The sequence below is a fragment of the Dryas octopetala genome, chromosome 3, assembly GCF_963921425.1.
Source record: "Dryas octopetala chromosome 3, drDryOcto1.1, whole genome shotgun sequence".
In the NCBI taxonomy this organism is placed as follows: Eukaryota; Viridiplantae; Streptophyta; class Magnoliopsida; order Rosales; family Rosaceae; genus Dryas; species Dryas octopetala.
Genome location: NC_141368.1, coordinates 6417993 through 6435850, shown reverse-complemented (window position 1 = coordinate 6435850; position 17858 = coordinate 6417993). Strand labels below are relative to the sequence as shown.

At 35.6% G+C, this 17858-nt stretch overlaps 2 protein-coding genes across 3 annotated transcripts; one reads left to right on the top strand and one right to left on the bottom strand.

Moving 5' to 3' along the window:
* Positions 1-5387: 5387 nt before the first annotated feature.
* LOC147290185 (uncharacterized) lies at positions 5388-6873 on the top strand. The gene has a single exon (XM_086238070.1). It carries the CDS (start codon positions 5503-5505, stop codon positions 6394-6396), a length of 894 nt encoding a protein of 297 aa, XP_086094196.1. The 5' UTR covers positions 5388-5502; the 3' UTR covers positions 6397-6873.
* Positions 6874-10099: 3226 nt separating this feature from the next.
* LOC147290184 (Noc2p family) lies at positions 10100-16220 on the bottom strand. Of its 2 annotated transcripts, none has more exons than XM_086236896.1 (14): positions 16099-16220; positions 15887-16007; positions 15554-15614; positions 15019-15127; positions 14863-14914; positions 14664-14764; positions 14428-14493; positions 13339-13875; positions 12572-12874; positions 12067-12390; positions 11669-11875; positions 11023-11112; positions 10851-10943; positions 10100-10525 (listed from the first exon to the last, which is right to left on the bottom strand). In XM_086236896.1, the coding sequence occupies exons 2-14, from the start codon at positions 15993-15995 to the stop codon at positions 10352-10354; spliced, it is 2226 nt and encodes a 741-aa protein (XP_086093022.1). In that variant the 5' UTR covers positions 15996-16007; positions 16099-16220; the 3' UTR covers positions 10100-10351. The 2 variants fall into 2 exon arrangements, with proteins under 2 accessions (XP_086093022.1, XP_086093023.1); XM_086236897.1 differs by having other exon boundaries at positions 16130-16200.
* Positions 16221-17858: the final 1638 nt, after the last annotated feature.

Sequence of the window (17858 nt, the reverse complement as noted above, 5' to 3'; positions counted from 1 at the left end):
AAGTTTTTCTTCTTTTTTAAAAGAGAGTTATAGAAATAGACATATTATTATGATAATTTTAAAAAATTAAATGTGTAGGATTTAATGTTGCATATATGACATTATATAATTAAAAGCTAAAGGGTATATGTGGAAAATAAATAATAAAAATATATACAAAATTTAAAGAAATAAGAAGGAGTGCAAATGGAGAAAAAAGAAGTGTGAAAATCACCTCCCATAGTAGAATAGTATAATAGTTTTTGTTTTTTTTTTTTATGAACACATCTTTGAATATTCATTTTCACATTAACTGTCATATAGAATAATTTGTATGTCCCCGTGATAGAAACAGGCTGGTGTCATAGCAGAGAGAGAAAGAGAGAAAAATGAGAGGAGAGAGAGAGAAAGAGAGAGAAAAAGAAAGAGGGAGAGAGAGATATCAGATGTAGTATTCTCAAGACACCTAAGTCTCTCATTGTCATATATATCTTCTGGGAACTATTTACAAAAATCAACCAATCAAACTTTGATTCCCCTAATAAAATTATATTTTGTAGTTCCTTTTTAAAATGAGAACATGTTTAGTTTTTTCTTCAAAATTGAAAAAAAAAAGTTATGATGATCAGAGTAATTAAGTGTGATTGTACATTGTTTTGACCATAATTAATAATTTTTGTTCTGGAAATAATGTTTCTCCATATTTTGAATGGATGGGAGTATTGGTAGCAAATTAAATTCTACATGCAAAATCTTATTAATTTGCAAAGATCCGAATGCAAATTAATGGTGTTTTTCAATGGTAGTTAAAGGAGGGTTAATATCGATCTCTGCACCAAATGCATAAGGTGATGATCACCTCAAATTACGGAAAAAAAAATGTTACTGAAAAAAAAGGCCGGAAATTTCATAAAATGACCTATTTTAATGAAGCGTCTACAATTTTGACTTTTTTGAGTTGTGAAATGACTGAATTGTCCAAAGAGTTAACAATGTCGAAAATAAAACCATAACAGTTGAGATTAAGACTGAGTTGATCAAATGTATACATGTATAAGAACTCAATTTGAGCATGTCAAGATTATAGTTGACTCGTATAGAGTAATTTAATTTACAAGTGAACCAAAGAGCAAAATTTTTAATTTTTAAAACTGACAAGTGAAAGATATAATAATACTTCTTACCATGAAAAAGAAAAAGAAGACTTAGAGTATAGTTCATTTTATGAGTTTTTCTTAAACTAAGACCGGTAGTGATTTAGGATTTTTAATTAAGTCATTTTATTTTTATTTTTTCCTCCCAAAATCTTGGAGTTAAAATCTAATATGCAGCCTCTACAAAATCCCACACTACACCCTAAGAGGGAAAATATCCTTCAAATAGGGAGAAATACCCTTCAAATCAGAGAATGACTTTATTATGAATTAAAAGTGTTTTCTTATAAATTTTAAAACACCCCCAACTGGTCTTCATTTAAAAACTATTTTTCTAAAAAATCTAAGTCTAATTATCTAAAAAAAAATAGAATACTACAACTCAAATTAAAAGAAGAAGATTAATGAAAAGAGCTGAAAATTATTTGTTTGTTTATATATTACTCAGGCCAAAAGATGAGGTGGCATACTGCTATCAAAGTGGGACCTGCATATACAAGTTGCACAACAAAAAACTCATATTTAATGTGCAAATTACATAATAAAATCAATAAACCACATCATCTTGGTATTGGTACAGAACCACAGGTCCCTATAGGCCATAGGAGCCTCCTTAATCTATGTTGACCCAAAAAGAATCAACCAGCAACCACGTGGTAACTGATAGAATTAGAGCATCCAACCCAAAATCAATTGGCAATGGGTGGAGAGGCCCAAGACTTATAAGCACATATGCTAAGCTCTAGTTTTCCGATGTGGGACATTGCTCCACATTACTCTCAACACGCCCCCGCACGTGTGGCGATATTTTGAGCCTTACACGTGAACAAATTGTATTGGGTGACGTGGGAGCACGTGTGGCCGTTGGGCCTTACACGCGGATAACCAAGCTCTGATACCATGATAATCTTCCATGGTTAAGCAAAGTGTTTGGTTACAGAGAAAAAGAGAAGGAAAGAGAAGAGAGAAAAGAGAGAGAAAAGTAAACATGCCTAGACACATAAATTCGTGTAGCAGTGGGGTCAAAGCAAATAAAGCCTTTGTAACCAGGAGCATAACCAAGGAATATGCACTGAACGGTTTTGGTTTGTAACTTGTTTATGATATAAGGCTTTAAAAGTGGATAACAAGCACAACCAACTAATACAACTAACCATCATCTCTAACAACATCATAACAGCATCATAACAGCCACACAGCTGGCACAGCTGCTGAGTCACCAGTCAACAACATTGACCAGACTAACTTAATTAGTTGCTATTCTTATCATCCTCCCGCAATCTCATGTCTGTCTGGAGGACAAAGCATGAGATTGGTTCTCATAAATCGAAGTAAAGGAGAGGAAAGTGCCTTTGTTAAAATGTCTGCAAGCTGTTCTGAACTTGACACAAATTCAAGTTGAAGATCACCTCTTTGAACTCTCTCTCTAACGAAATGGTAGTCGATTTCAATGTGTTTTGCTCTTGAGTGAAGGACTGGATTTGATGAAAGAGCAATAGCTGACAAATTATCGCAATGAAGCAGAGGAGGTGAGGAGAGACAAACATGCAAATCACAAAGCAGCTGTCTGATCCAAGCTAATTCAGCAGCTGTGACTGCTAAGGCTCTATATTCTGCCTCAGTAGATGACCTTGAAACAGTTGGTTGCCTTCTTGAACACCAAGAAATAGGATTTGATCCAAGGAATACAACATAACCTGTGGTTGATCTTCGGTTATTAGGGTCACCACCCCAATCCGCATCACTGTATGCTGATAGATTAAGTGGTCCAGGTCTAAACTGAATCCCAAAGTCTAGAGTACCTTTGATATATCTGAGTATACGTTTGATAGCCTTTTCATGAAGATCTGTAGGAATGTGCATGAATTGGCACACTGTGTTAACAGCAAATGCAATATCAGGTCTGGTGAAAGTGAGATATTGCAGACCGCCTACAATGCTTCTATAAGCTGCAGGATTAGCAAGAGGAACACCATCAGTTTGAACCAACTTAACATTAGGCAAGCAGGGAGAGGAACTTGGTTTACAATCAGCCATTCCTGCCTTGGCAAGAAGTTCCTTAGCATACTTGTGTTGATGTAAGAAGATGCCAGAATTAGAAGAAGAAATATGAAGCCCCAGAAAATAATTGAGAGCTCCAAGATCGGTCATCTCAAATTCCTGAGACAGTTGAGTTGTAACGTCTTGAATTGCTGTAGAATCATTGCCAGTCAAAATGATATCATCCACATACAATAGAAGAATAACCAGAGAAGATCCAATACACCTAATAAACAATGAAGAATCTGCATATGATGAATGAAAACCAAGACTAGGCAAGTGACTGGTAAATCTTTCATTCCATGCTCTTGGAGCTTGCTTGAGTCCATATAAAGACTTTTCTAACTTGCAAACATAAGAAGGATGAACCAAATCTTCAAAACCAGGTGGTTGAGACATATAGACTTCCTCTTGCAGTATGCCATGCAGAAAAGCATTTTTGACATCCAATTGCCTGAGTTCCCATTTAAATTGAGCCGCCAAAGAAAGAACCACTCTCACAGTTGCATGCTTTACCACAGGGCTAAATGTTTCTTCATAATCAAGCCCTTGTTCCTGACTGAACCCTTTTGCAACCAATCTGGCCTTATGTCGAGCAACAGAACCATCAGGATTCTTCTTCACCCTATACACCCACTTACAACCTACCAAATTCTTCTGTGGAGGTAAAGGAACTAATCGCCATGTTCCTTGTTTCTGCAAGGCTGAAAATTCCTCCTGCATAGCTACTTGCCACTGAGGAAGTTGAGAAGCTATAGCAAAAGATGAAGGTTCCGTAGTAGAATAATCAGGACAAGACGTAGCTATATAAACCTTAGGCTTGGAAATACCAGATTTTGATCTGGTCTGCATGCCATGTTTATTGGCAGTAGATGAAATAGATTGCTCAACAAGATGTGATGGGAAGGGTGGATTAGTATTAATAATAGAATCAGATGGAACAAGAGCAGAAGAAGAAGAAGAAGAAGAAGTATTACCAGCAGCATGAGACATGTCTGTAGTAGGTTGAGTAGCAGCAAGAGTGGATAGCTCAGGTGAAGGTGATAAATCTGGGGATGAGGCTGGTGATGAAACTGGAGAAAGAGAGACTGATGGTGATAAAGGCAAAGAAATGGAGAGAACAATAGGATCTGAGGATGAAGAAGCAGTTGATGGAGAGATAAACTTGAGAGTTTTATAAGGAAATATAGTTTCATCAAAGTAAACATGCCTAGACACATAAATTCGTGTAGTAGTGGGGTCAAAGCAAATAAAGCCTTTGTAACCAGGAGCATAACCAAGGAATATCATGATAGAATTAGAGCATCCAACCCAAAACCAATTGGCAATGGGTGGAGAGGCCCAAGACTTATAAACACATATGCTAAGCCTTAGTTTTCCCATGCTCCACATTACTCTCAACACGCCCCCGCACGTGTGGCGATATTTTGAGCCTTACACGTGAACAAATTGTATTGGGTGACGTGGGAGCACGTGTGGCCGTTGGGCCTTACACGCGGATAATCAAGCTCTGATACCATGATAGAATTAGAGCATCCAACCCAAAACCAATTGGCAATGGGTGGAGAGGCCCAAGACTTATAAACACATATGCTAAGCCTTAGTTTTCCGATGTGGGACATTGCTCCACATTACTCTCAACACGCCCCCGCACGTGTGGCGATATTTTGAGCCTTACACGTGAACAAATTGTATTGGGTGACGTGGGAGCACGTGTGGCCGTTGGACCTTACACGCGGATAACCAAGCTCTGATACCATGATAGAATTAGAGCATCCAACCCAAAACCAATTGGCAATGGGTGGAGAGGCCCAAGACTTATAAACACATATGCTAAGCCTTAGTTTTCCGATGTGGGACATTGCTCCACATTACTCTTATGATAGAATTAGAGTATCCAACCCAAAACCAATTGGTAATGGGTGGAGAGGCCCAAGACTTATAAGCACATATGCTAAGCTCTAGTTTTCCGATGTGGGACATTGCTCCACATTACTCTCAACAGTAACAAGAAAAAGCAGCCCCCACAAAACAGCAAACACTAACATCCAAAACAAGAACCCAAGAGGCAAAAAGCCCATTGAACCCATCTAGAAGACTATGCTGCTACAAGAACAGACCCCACGTCTCAGACTCAAGAGGCTCACCTGCTAGCTAGCCTTCCTCTGCCTGCATGCTCTTCTAGAATACCAAGTAAATCATACAGTAATAAGTAGTCTCACACCGTCTTAATCATAGACTTTTCTCATTTATTAACTCATAATTAATTACTTCCTTTAGTACATTCCATCTAGAAGCCATCCCCATCTACCCTACCAAATTAAACCCAATGATCTTATCTTATATATACAATGAGTGCTTCTTCCTCTCTCTCCACACCCAACAACAACAATTTGATATTAATTGCTCAAGCAGCTTCGGTCCTTGTGATCTCCATCTTTGTACCCCAAAAATGATTGCCCAAGACGAAGTGCTACAACACAACAACTACACAGAATTTGAACACCAAGATCCATATGAAGCAGAGGAAACACTCTCTCTTTGCGATCTTCCTACTCACAGTGACTCAGCCAATTGGGATGATCAAAACTTCTCCAAAGACTATGATCCAACTCGAAGCTCCTCCTTCGATGATGAGGACAATTTCTTTGAGTTCTTCAGCGAAGACTTCACAGCCTCCACGTACCCATCAGATGGAAAAGACATAATCTTCTGTGGGAAACTCATCCCCTACAAAGAGTTTCCGGAGAAGAAAGCCCAGAACAACACCAACCACCAAGAAACCAACCCAAAACGCATCACTTCATCGTCATCCAAAAAGGACATCTTCCGATCATGGAAGTCGTACTCGTTCAACAAAACAACAACAAAGTGTTCGTCCAAAAGTGGAAAGGCAATGAATTCCACGACATCGAAAAGTAGCTATGTCTCTGTTTTGTCGAGTACTCCATCGAAGTCCAAGTGGTACTTGTTGATGTTTGGAATGGCGAGGTTTCCCACAGAGATGGAGCTAGGAGACATCAAAAGCAGGCAGAGCCGGCGGACCCCACCCACCATGTTCGGGTCGGGTTGTGAAGGGAGTGATGGGCTAATGGGGAAGGATGGTGAGCAGGGGAGGAGCAGAGCAAAGGCCAAGGGGTTGTGGGGGATGCTGAGAGCTGTGGGGTCACTGGGGTGTAGCAGTCAGCCAAACGCCGTCGTAAAGGGAGCTTCATTTAGCTAAGTACACGTGGCGGTGCCTGCCATTGGCTTGCAAGTCAAGTTTGACTATGGGATTGCGATTGTCTTCTTGTTGGGGGTTTGTATACAGGGGAGGGTAGAAGAAGAAAATCATGAGGGGAGATGTTAGGGACTCTCTCAAGGACATTTTTTAAATATTGGGTTCGATTTTTTTTAACTTTTTTTTTTTTTTGTTGAGGAAATCAATATGATTATATATTACTACCTCAAAACAGAGAATATATGCTTATGATTAGCTTTTTCTTCCATATATGTCTAGCAATGGTGATTGAGGGGCTGAGATTCAATTAACCCTTCTCTATCCAATCATCCTTCCAAGCAAAATAATATATGGTAGCAATACATGATCAATATTATACTTCTAAAATGATGTTGTATGTGTTTTTGTAATATGGGAAGAGGGATTTGTGAAGGAATTTAGACATTTAACTTAAAATCAATTGGTAATAGGAGGAGTGACTTGATATTTTATAAACTACTTGACAATACTGTAATTTTCTAATATAAAATAAAATTTCATAGTCTCATATGCCTATGCACTACACGTGAGTAAACTTGCTCTGATATTATTAAAAAAATTAAAACATCTAACTCAAGATTAATTAATAATAAGTGAAGAGATCTAAAAAAATCTTCATAAGCACCTACACAAAATTATATAAGACAACATATTGTGCATTCTCGAACTTGAAATGAAATATCACTAACTATTAGTTAGTAAATTTCGACACACCTTGAACCTCAATTATCCGTAAGAAATAAAATGCTAACATATCACCTGTTATATCATTTAGACCCATTAGCACAAAAGCCCGAAATGTTTTATTTTGCATTTACTCCTCACATATATAGAATCTTCTCAATTTAGTTAGATGCTATAAAAGTCCTGCATTCTGCATTTTGTCCGTACTGTGTTTCCGTATTTGATGTAAAGATCTTTTCACCAAATTAATAAAATAAAACAATCGTGAAGCCCAATTAAGGGGTTTAAAAGATTTACAGACAACGCGTTATGCCGTTATGCGTGCTTAAATACGCTAAATAAGAATTATAAAAATATTTTAATATAATTAAATAAACATAAAGTTAGTGGTTTTCATGTCCTGGAATAGTTACGCCAAGTAGCCTTAGCACTAACTTTAATTTAATTATAAATACATTTTTTAAATTTTTAAAAGAAAGAATTTCAATTTAGGCAACGAGAGGAAAATGCCGGCCCAAAGTCATTTTCCCTTGTAAGTTCCTTTCTAGAACGAACGACTATAAAACAGTTAAAATAGAAGCAAATGGGTCCCAAACTCCAAATTCGGCAATTCCCAGGCACCTATAATCTATATTATCATAAGAAAATATAAAACTAGAAATAAAATAGACTGACGTCAACCATTAAAGAAATCAGAAAAATATAAGTCAACCATAAAAAGAAATCAGAAAAACATATGTCTTTCTATTTGGCTTAATTATCGATTTACCACAAAAAATTATAACTCATTTCCATACAAGGGTTTAAATTTTGAAATTTTCGGCGAAATTTTGTCTAAAATTTCGATTTTGAAGGGGTCCGAAATTTTAACATTGATTCGACAAAAATTCGAAATATTTCGGCGAAATATTCGAAATTTCAGGCGAAATTTTAAACACCCTAACAGCCAAATTTTTTGAATTTCAGAAAAATTTCGTCAAAATTTCGCGAAATTTCGTCACCTCCACAGCTCCACAACAACCCAATATCCCAGCTAATCAACTTACCTCACCTACACAGTCGAGGGAGAAAGAAGGCGTGGCGGGGGGAGGCAGAGCAGCGGCAGCGGCAGCGGCAGATCGAGGGAGAGAGATGCGATGGCAGGGGAGAGAGAGAGAGAGAGAGAGAGAGAGAGAGAGAGAGAGAGAGAGAGAGAGAGAGAGAGAGAAAAAAAAAAAACAATGGAGCTGGAAGCCTTGAACTGCAGACTCGGGGAGAACTGGAGAAGACAGGAAAAAGAAGAAAAAAAAGAGAGAAGAAAGGAAAGAAAAAGAAGAAAAAAAAAAAGAAAAAAAAGAGAAAAGAAAGGAAAGAAAAAAAAGAAAAAAAAATAAATGGTTTAGGATTTATTAGGGTTTGAGGCCTTTGGGCAATTGTAAAGAAAAAAAATAGTTTGGAGTTTCGTTTGACCATTTTGGAGTTTTATTTAATTGTTTTTAAACCCTAAACTAGTAAACTATAATATATTTCTATATAAAAAATAATTTAAAATACCCTAAAGGGTCTAAACTCTAATATCATATATCATAACCTAAACAAGAATATAGATTATAAAATACATAGGGTTTAGTGTATAGATTATATAGTATAAATAATATACTAATTTTATTTAACAGTATTTGTCTCCAGCGTGCATTATATTCATCTTATATCACATAAAACCTACTATATAATTTGGTTTATTCAATTTTTTTTTATAAATTTAGTAGATAATATGTTAAATAAACATATGGTAAAGTTTCATTCAAAATTTCCGTATTTTGATAGTAATTTCCGTCATTTCCGTCTAATTTTTGTTGAAATTTAAAAATCTTCGAAATTTCCGTCGAAATTTCCATCGAAATTTCCGTCGAAATTTTCATCGAAATTTCCATCGAAATTTCTTCGAAACCCGAAATTTTATTCCTTGTTTCCATATTGGCACTTGAAATTTTTTTTATTTTAGATTACCACTTATAACTTATATCCGTGTCTCATTTTACCTTGTTCCGTCAACAATTCCGTTAAAAATGCTGACTTGACCGTTATTGCTGACGTGGCACACTGGATGTGTGCCACGTGTTACATCTTTACTTTTATTTTCGGATTTTTTTTTTTTTTTTATAAACTTTGAAAATTAATTAAAAATAGCTTCGAACTCAGAAAATACACAGAAAATTCCTACGAACTCGTTTTGACTAGTACTAATTTACTATGAGGTCAAAATACCAATTTTTCCTCTAGAAATTTTCAGAAAATTTGGGAAATCCAAATCTATTTCTAAAAAATTAAAATAAATTTCCCTCTATTAAATAAATTTTAGAATTTTCATAAACTCTCGGACGAATTTTCAAAAATATTTTGAAAATTACTAAAAGCCTGTTTTAGAGAATTATTTCGAGACTTTACGTAAATTTTAGAATTTTTCTTGAATTTATTTTATAGAGGAAAATTTGTTTTCCTCTAAAATCGAGGGGTCTTTTGGGTAGCAAGTGTTCACGAGTAATGTATTGTTAGTTTTAGAAAACTAACGGTGCAGACCTCATATTTTTTAGAGTTCGGGAGATTATCTTATGAATTTCTAAAGAAACTTAGAGTATTTTAATTTTCTAGAAATAAATTTGGACTTTCCAAATTTTCTGAAAATTTTTAGAGGAAAAATTGATATTTTGACTCTATAGTAAATTAATACTAGTCAAGACGAGTCCGTAGGAATTTTTCATATATTTTTCTGAGTTCGGAGCTATTTTTAATTAATTTTTAAAGTTCATAAAAATAGGAAAATAAAAAAAATACAAGAAAAAATGTGACACATGGCGCACATCTAGCGCGCCATGTCATCAATAACGATTAACGACCAAGTCAGTATTTTTAACGGAATTGTTGACGGAATAAAGTAAAATGGGACACGAATGTAAATTATAATTGATAATCTAGAACAAAAAAACTTATAAATAATTAAGCCTTTCTATTTTACTTTTTTTTTTGTTTTTTTCAACATCCTTTGACTTTATTATGAGTAGTTTTTGTTTCTCCTGGCGACCTAGTACCAGTGCATTCCAGAGATTTGAAGTCACATCCCTTGGTATGTCTGTTTTGTAATAAGGTATCTATAAGCTTACATGAGTACATCAAAACTGTAAATAAAATTATCAATGGGATCAAAATTTGCTAAGTGAAACTGATAAAGGCCCAGAAATTGATCATTTCGAACAATTTAGCATTCAACGGTTTCTTTTATCCTCTTCTCTGCTTCACTGCCACAATCAGTAGTCACATTGCCTTTTCTTTTCTCTGAATGTCTACCATTTACACCCTGAGTCACCCTGTCATTTTGAGGCCCTTGTATTTTCTTTTGAGCTTTCTTTTTAATTTCCTCTGGTTTAGAGAACTGCAACAAGTACCATTACAAGAATGAAAAATGATGAGAGTTTGCAAAACATGTCTCTTTCTAAATCTGAACTATGGCCAAAACAAATTTAGCAAGAAACTAGCACAAATGCACAATCATGTGTTCTGTAAAAAAAAAATAATAATAAAGAGGGGGCTGGGATAGTTCAATCAGCTCATTAAAAGCCGAAAGTTCATTGTTGATTCTGCCTAATGTCATTATGCAATCGCTAGACTACCCCCATAGTTAACATTCAAGGTGCCATACCCAGCCAAAAAAAAAAAGTTTGAAAAAAAGAACAAAAATAAGGTTAGGCGTGTTGCACCTTTTCAATCAAAGCCGAATTTCTCGAAGCAGCCTTGTCCATGATGCTTTTATAATATTGTGTAAACGGAGTATTGCTACTGTGCTTTTCAAGCTGCATGTTAACCATTCAACAGATCAAAAACAAGTTGCATTCATCAGATCCCCAAAAAGTTGACCGTAAGAGTGCAAACCTGAAGAAATGATTCTACAGATTGTTGATCTTTCGGTGAAAAAGGCACCTCATCTCTCTTCTTCCGCACAAATTCAATGTTTTGCTCAACCTGCAGTGCAAAAATCACAGCTTTTCTTGTCACATCACAAAGATTATACCTAATCCCATTAATTAGGTTACCAGCCATGGATTCTTAAATACAGCGTAGCATGGAGGTACACCTATTGAGTGGGTCACATAAATTAGGGAGGGGTTTGGAGTTAATTCTTCACATAAAAAAAAAAAAAAAAAAGTAAATAAATTAGTGATTTTTATTCGGCCTGATACATCTGGACAATAAAAGTCCCCCAAATATAGCAGGATTGGCATGGAACTCCTTAATCTGTAATGTTCAAATAGTGCAGACACAATTTGCCATATAATTGTTATATTCAAGTTTTCATCACATAAAACTTCGGAAATTATGATTGTCAAGATGGTTGACCAGTACAGACTGAATTTCAACTTGAGAGCCGTAATATTGGGACTGCACAGCTTCCCTAAAGTTTCTAATGAGCTAAAGCCTTTAAGCATATCTTTTTTCAGGAGGAAGCTAGTAGATAAGACAGCTATGTCTCAAGTAGGCATACATCTAGAAAATAAATTCCTTTGTCGAGAAGTAGTACCTGATCAATAAAACGCTTTATTACACGCCTGAAACTCTCTATAGTAGTTATCTCATGAAACTTCCTCAGGCGGATAAGTGGAATAGTAGCCAGATCAGGAAATGTAATATGATGGCTCCACTGAGCAAAGTGCTCTGAAAGCAATTCAATAGCAGATAAAACGCACTGTTCTTGGAAGTTCCTTGATTTTATCCAATGCTTTGGCAACTGAAACCAAAAATATTTAATCAAAATAATAATCAAAATGCAATAGATCTTTTGCTATACAGAATTTATTGATGCCAGCAACCAACTTGAAAGTATTGACTTGCATCACGATGTTAGATAAGTAAATCAGAGAGAGTTGCATAACCCAATTGCAAGCATATGTTTTATCAGTAACATTACTGAATCCTAACCTGTACGGAACATAAAATATTGAATTCTTTTCCAGGTTTCCCGCCATCCTTGCCGATTTTATATTCCAAAATATCCAACACCAAAGAGGCAACAGGAATGAAAATGCCACTGGAAGAAGAGAGATGATTCAACCATTGAATGCATTTGATTCTTAAAGGCAAATATCTTGGTCCAGGAAACAAGACAGCCACCCCGTTTATAATCTGAGTGATCATAAAAAGCAACGGCTGAAGATCATAATCATGTATGTAAGCTGATATAAACATAACCCAGAGATCAATGCAACTAGTGTACTGCCAACCACATATCTTCTTGACAGCGTCCTGCCCAGAAAAATTCAAGCAGAAGTTCAGAGAATGTCACCTCTACATTTGAAACATAATGATTTCTCATAAAAAAATACACATGCACACACACACATAAACATTTAACTCGAAAGAGCAACAAATTTGTTGTCTGAACTTAAGGAAACAAGCAACCAAGAAGATTGAACTAATGTCCTACCTTCTTTTTTATTCGTAGACCCTGCTGCAGTATGTTAGAAAGTTGTTGGATAGACACCAATGCTTTGCTAGATGCTTTTTGCGGATCCACAGAGCATAGCTCAACAAAGGAGTTTCTTAGAAATTGTATGTGTTCAAATAAAACAGGCTCCACAAATTGGCACCGACCAATGAAGGATTTATATGTATTAACAAAGCAGGTGTCAAAGCAATCAGAGCGAAACACAGAAGCTATGTCGCGTATGATGAGAAAGGATGAAGATGATAAAGTCCCTCTCCCTGTTGCCCACAAATGAACGGCAATCTGCATATTCAATTTTAAGTGTTAGACATGATTACATGACTTGGCATGATATAAGATTGACATACAACAGAAATCATTTAGCTATATAGTAACGGTTATGACTAGCACTATAAAGATCACTCAAAATAGTAAGTTCCAGCTACAACTGGACTCTGTTAGTGTGTGTGTTTGAGAGAGTGATATAGAGAGAGAGAGAGAGAGAGAGAGAGAGAGAGAGAGAGAGATTCCTCCATATATATATAAGCACTTGCATGAAAATAAAACACCTATATACCGAATGATTTAATGTTAACACCAATGCCAATGGAAAATGCTTAAACAAATGCACGAATACTAACTGTGTAAAACATCTATAACGTTTTCATGTTAACACCAATGTCAATGGACAATGCTTCATATATTGGTTAAACGTTTTTTGTACATATATTCAACTTGTACTATCTTGTGATTCATTTGGAAATTACCTTGATGAGTCTGCGGAGCAAAGAAGGAAAAGCAACAAAAAATGTCAAAGATGCTCTGATCCGTGCTAAGGAGAAGGCCAATATCTCAGAATCATTAACCTGATTCAGGAGAAAAAGTGTACTTCTCAGATAAGATTTTATCAATGGCTTAAGCGTATTCCATTGTGAATTCTTCTTCAATTCCAAATTTTTCTCTTTCCTGCAATTGGAGCTTGATATGCCCATTATCCCCCTAAATATATTATCAGCCTCATTAAGCACGAACATCACTATCTTGCAAAAGGTTTCACTGTTCTGAATTCCATGCCATGAATCTACATCAACAACCCTGGTTGATTTGGCTCCATAGTGGCATGCAGCCCGATACCCATTTAGTAGACTAGTAAGTGCAGACACACTTTGATGTTCTGTGACTAGTTGACACCAAGAATCAATGGCAGAGCTGGTCAACAACTTTCCACCATTAAAGTTAACACCATCTGCATTCTCTGGCTGCATATCATCATCACTTGCCTCATCCTCATCAACATCAACATCCTGTCACATGCAAGTGCATAATTTGGGGAAAAAAGGAAATCAAACAGCCAAACGAGATGACAGACATAAAGTAGCTTTAGAATATAAACGGCAGATGTCTATACAGCTACAAATGAAACTCACAACATGAAGCTCATCCACTTCATACATCACCCCTAAACCCTGATGGAAAATTAAAAAGGAATTGCCTTTGGTAACAATTTTATAGAGGAATTCTCATTCACCAGAGCATGTCATGTCATGTCAATTTTATAGAGTTCTGACCATTCAAAGTACTAAAATTGGAGTGCAATCAAATAGTTGAGCACTAGTGTCTAAACTACAATATTTTGATATTAACCAGTCTACAGCCGCATTTTGTGACAGTGAAACTGCAGAATTCTGTGAACCAATTAAGTAGTTTTCACCATATAATCTTATATCGTGTTAGACATAAGTCAAAATAGAGGTCATACACCAACAGCAGAAAAACATAATGTAGACTCACCCTTACTCAAACATATCTACAAAGATCTCCACAGCATATCAATTGTCACGATAGATATTACTTACATCTTGTTTTCTGAACTTTTTAGACCCCTTATCATAGCTTTCCAGAAAGTTAGAAAATTCTGGATCCTGAAATTTTTCCAAGCAAACATGATCATCGGAAAATGGAAAAAAATTATATTCTCAAAAAAATTTAATAGGAGGTGGAGTAAGATAGTGGGTAGCATGAGCAAAATGGGATGGTAATAGGAGCACTCTTCTTCAAAATATGTACTTAAAATAATAACCCTGGCCATTACCTTTTCCTTCAATTTGTCTAATTGTTCTGTTTTCTTCGCAAGTTCTGATTGCATTTCCCTGTTCTGAACAGATAAACCACTACTACTACTACCAACATTGCCTGCATACAAATTTCATAATAATATAAAAGGAGGGAGAAGAAAAGAAAATTTGATATTGTAATGATATAAAATACAGAAATAGTAGTAATGCCCTCACCTTCTTGAGAATTCTCAATTTCACTATGAGCAAGATGCAGACCACTTGAGTCCTAATCATAAATCAAAAGATAATAATTATAACTTAAATCCAAAGAACTCCCAACAGAGTGACTGAAGTTAAGAAGAGTTTCCAAGAAAATGTATTCTTCAATACCTCTGAAAGATACCCGTCACTGTCTGAATCATCTCCAAACACATCACTGTCATCCTCACTGAATATCACATCAAGAGGAGAGACTTCTATGTATTCACTTTCAGTATTTCTGGAACAAAATTTAAAAATTAATGTGTCTGCAATCCTTATAATAATGTTACACTATGTAAAACTTATAATGTCAGATTATAAAACTTATAATGTCATTAAAGAAAAAACATAAAATGGAAATACTACATAGTGAATTTTAAAAACACTTAGGCTCCATTTGTTTCAATGGAAAATAATTCAACAGGAAAGTTTTCTGGATTGGAATTTTTTCTGATGTTTAAGATCTGCCAAATATCTTATCAACTGCTGGAAAACTCGGCCTCCAAAGTTCTTCCTCCATCCAAACAACCAGAAGCTTATTGGGAGAAAAATAAAATAAAAATAAAAACTAAAAAGAGAGGAGAGGAAGACACAAGTATATAATATGACACCCAAAATTTAATTTTCAAAACCATTAAATGAGACAAATGACACCTCTTCTTACCTTCCATTAGGCAACTCTGTTGCATCCTTCTGTTGTTCTTTAGCACTATCTTTCCCATCTCCTACAACAATTAAATTAACATTTTTTCCATTACAAAAATGATGGAAATAAGAAACAATCTCCAAATAAGGAGGAAACACTACACATATTTTAAACCAACAAAACCCAAAAGTGCATGCATTCAAAAACCAAGGCTTTCACATGTGCATACACCATGTTTCTCAGAAACATGTATAAATTCTGAAAACAATGTAAAAAAACCCAATAGTAAAAACAGACTAGTAGAAGCAAGTGCTAGTTACTTATCAAAGTCTCAAACTTTCAATAGCTTACTCTTAGAAGTTTTCTTTTTGAACTTAGAATTCAACTTGCGGTTTCTTCTGAGCACAGACTGAAGATTCTTCTTCGAAAACTTCCTGGCCTTCTTCCCCAGTTTCCCCATTTCGCACACAAACTTGAATACAAACACATCAACTTCAGTAAGCAACTACAACCTCCAAGCACAAATTAAAAAAAAACAAACATAAACCCACAAAAATTTATACATGAATGTGTTGTATATGTGCCTCTGCTTACGTATCGTCTACAATGGAAGCTCAAAGCTGCTGCTGCTTCTGCTCGGGCGCCTCAAACAGTTACAACACACCTGCTTCCCTCGTTTAACCTGATTTGGGTCTCCCCCCCCCCCCTCCCCTTAAATTCGAAACGACAACGTTTTGGGCCAATTACAGTGGGAGAGAGGAGGGATCGGGCCCCTTGGGCTGAGACCGGCCCGTTAAAAGGCTATACGCCTTGGGCTGAGGCCAGCCCAAAAGTCACCCAAAATTATGGGTATGGGTTGAGCCCAAGTGTAGACTTTGAATAAGATTGCGGTCCTTTCAGTGACGTGCAAACATTATAACTCTTTTATCCTCTTTATTTTAGTCTAAATTGTGGGCGATAGTAAAAAAATCAGTAGTGCTAGATATCCCACATTTTTATACCGCAATTTTATACCATCTTATGTGGCAACTTACATGACATTCATATATTAGATACTAATAAATAAAAATAAAAACCCAAAAAGAAAAAGAAAAACCATGTCCAGTAAAGTAATGACACATAAAATAGTATAAAAATATGGTATAAAAATATGATAAATATAGCATTATTGTAAAAAAAATATATTAGAATTACGATAAATTGAGGATTCGACCTCTTCCAATATAGTCAAAAATGAAAACGCTTACCTAAACTAAGGGCGAAAAATAGACTTTAAATATGATTGCGGCTTGCAAACATTAAGACTTTTTTTTTGTCAACAAACACTACAACTCAATAGAAGTCCTCTATGAAAACTTGCAAGATAACCAAATAAAATAAAATTCTTATATGCATGATGTTATACTAATTGTACAATAATTGGGGTCGGTGTAAGCGAAAAATTATTGTGTGTGACCGTAACACCATGTGGTAGTATAACTAATCCATTAGAATATAATATGTGCACAACCTAAGTGACCCATTGAGGCATTTTGTATGATCCAATTATTTAATTATATGCTATTTATTTTTGTTTATATTGAAAGGACCTAATCTTTAACTTATTGTACACTCTTTAATCCCAAGAGCTTATTTATTTTTGTTTTCGTTTTGAAGAATATATACGAAGCTGAAATGGGGTTTTGGAAATACTCCCTTGATTAGTTGATTGTGTGGTGCCCAAATAGAGCTAAAAATTAATGCACGAGGAAATCATGAAAATATTTAACTTTGTGGACAATGCTAGCCTAGCTATATGGGTGTGGTCCATGGATTTGTGTAGCATTATTGACAAAATAATGTAGGTGGTAGTTAGTTGAAGCTCCAAAGAAATCATTTAAAGACCTCACAATAGAGAGAGTGAGAGGGGTTGCTCAAAGTGCACTCCAAATATATTCCTTCATGCTTAATTAATCTATATATTAGATTTAGTTATTGCTCCTCCATACTCCTCGAACGACACGTGTGCATTATCATGGCAATGTTAGAGAATTGACTACTAGGACTAGGAGTCTAGGACACTCCATTCTCCAACAAGCCCAATTCATGTGACAAGCAGATAGCTAGCGATAATGTATTATATATAAATCACGTGCAAATAAGGTAATTGGCACGTGATATCATCAATGTTGCCACCCAAATACAAGCTCATCTCTTTAAAATTCTGTGTCGCGGCCTCACAAAGATATTAGTTGTTGCCTTGTTGGCACTGGGCATCTTTTATGGGATAATGGGACCGATTCTATCCAAACACTTATGCTAAAACGGACATACAGGACAAAAC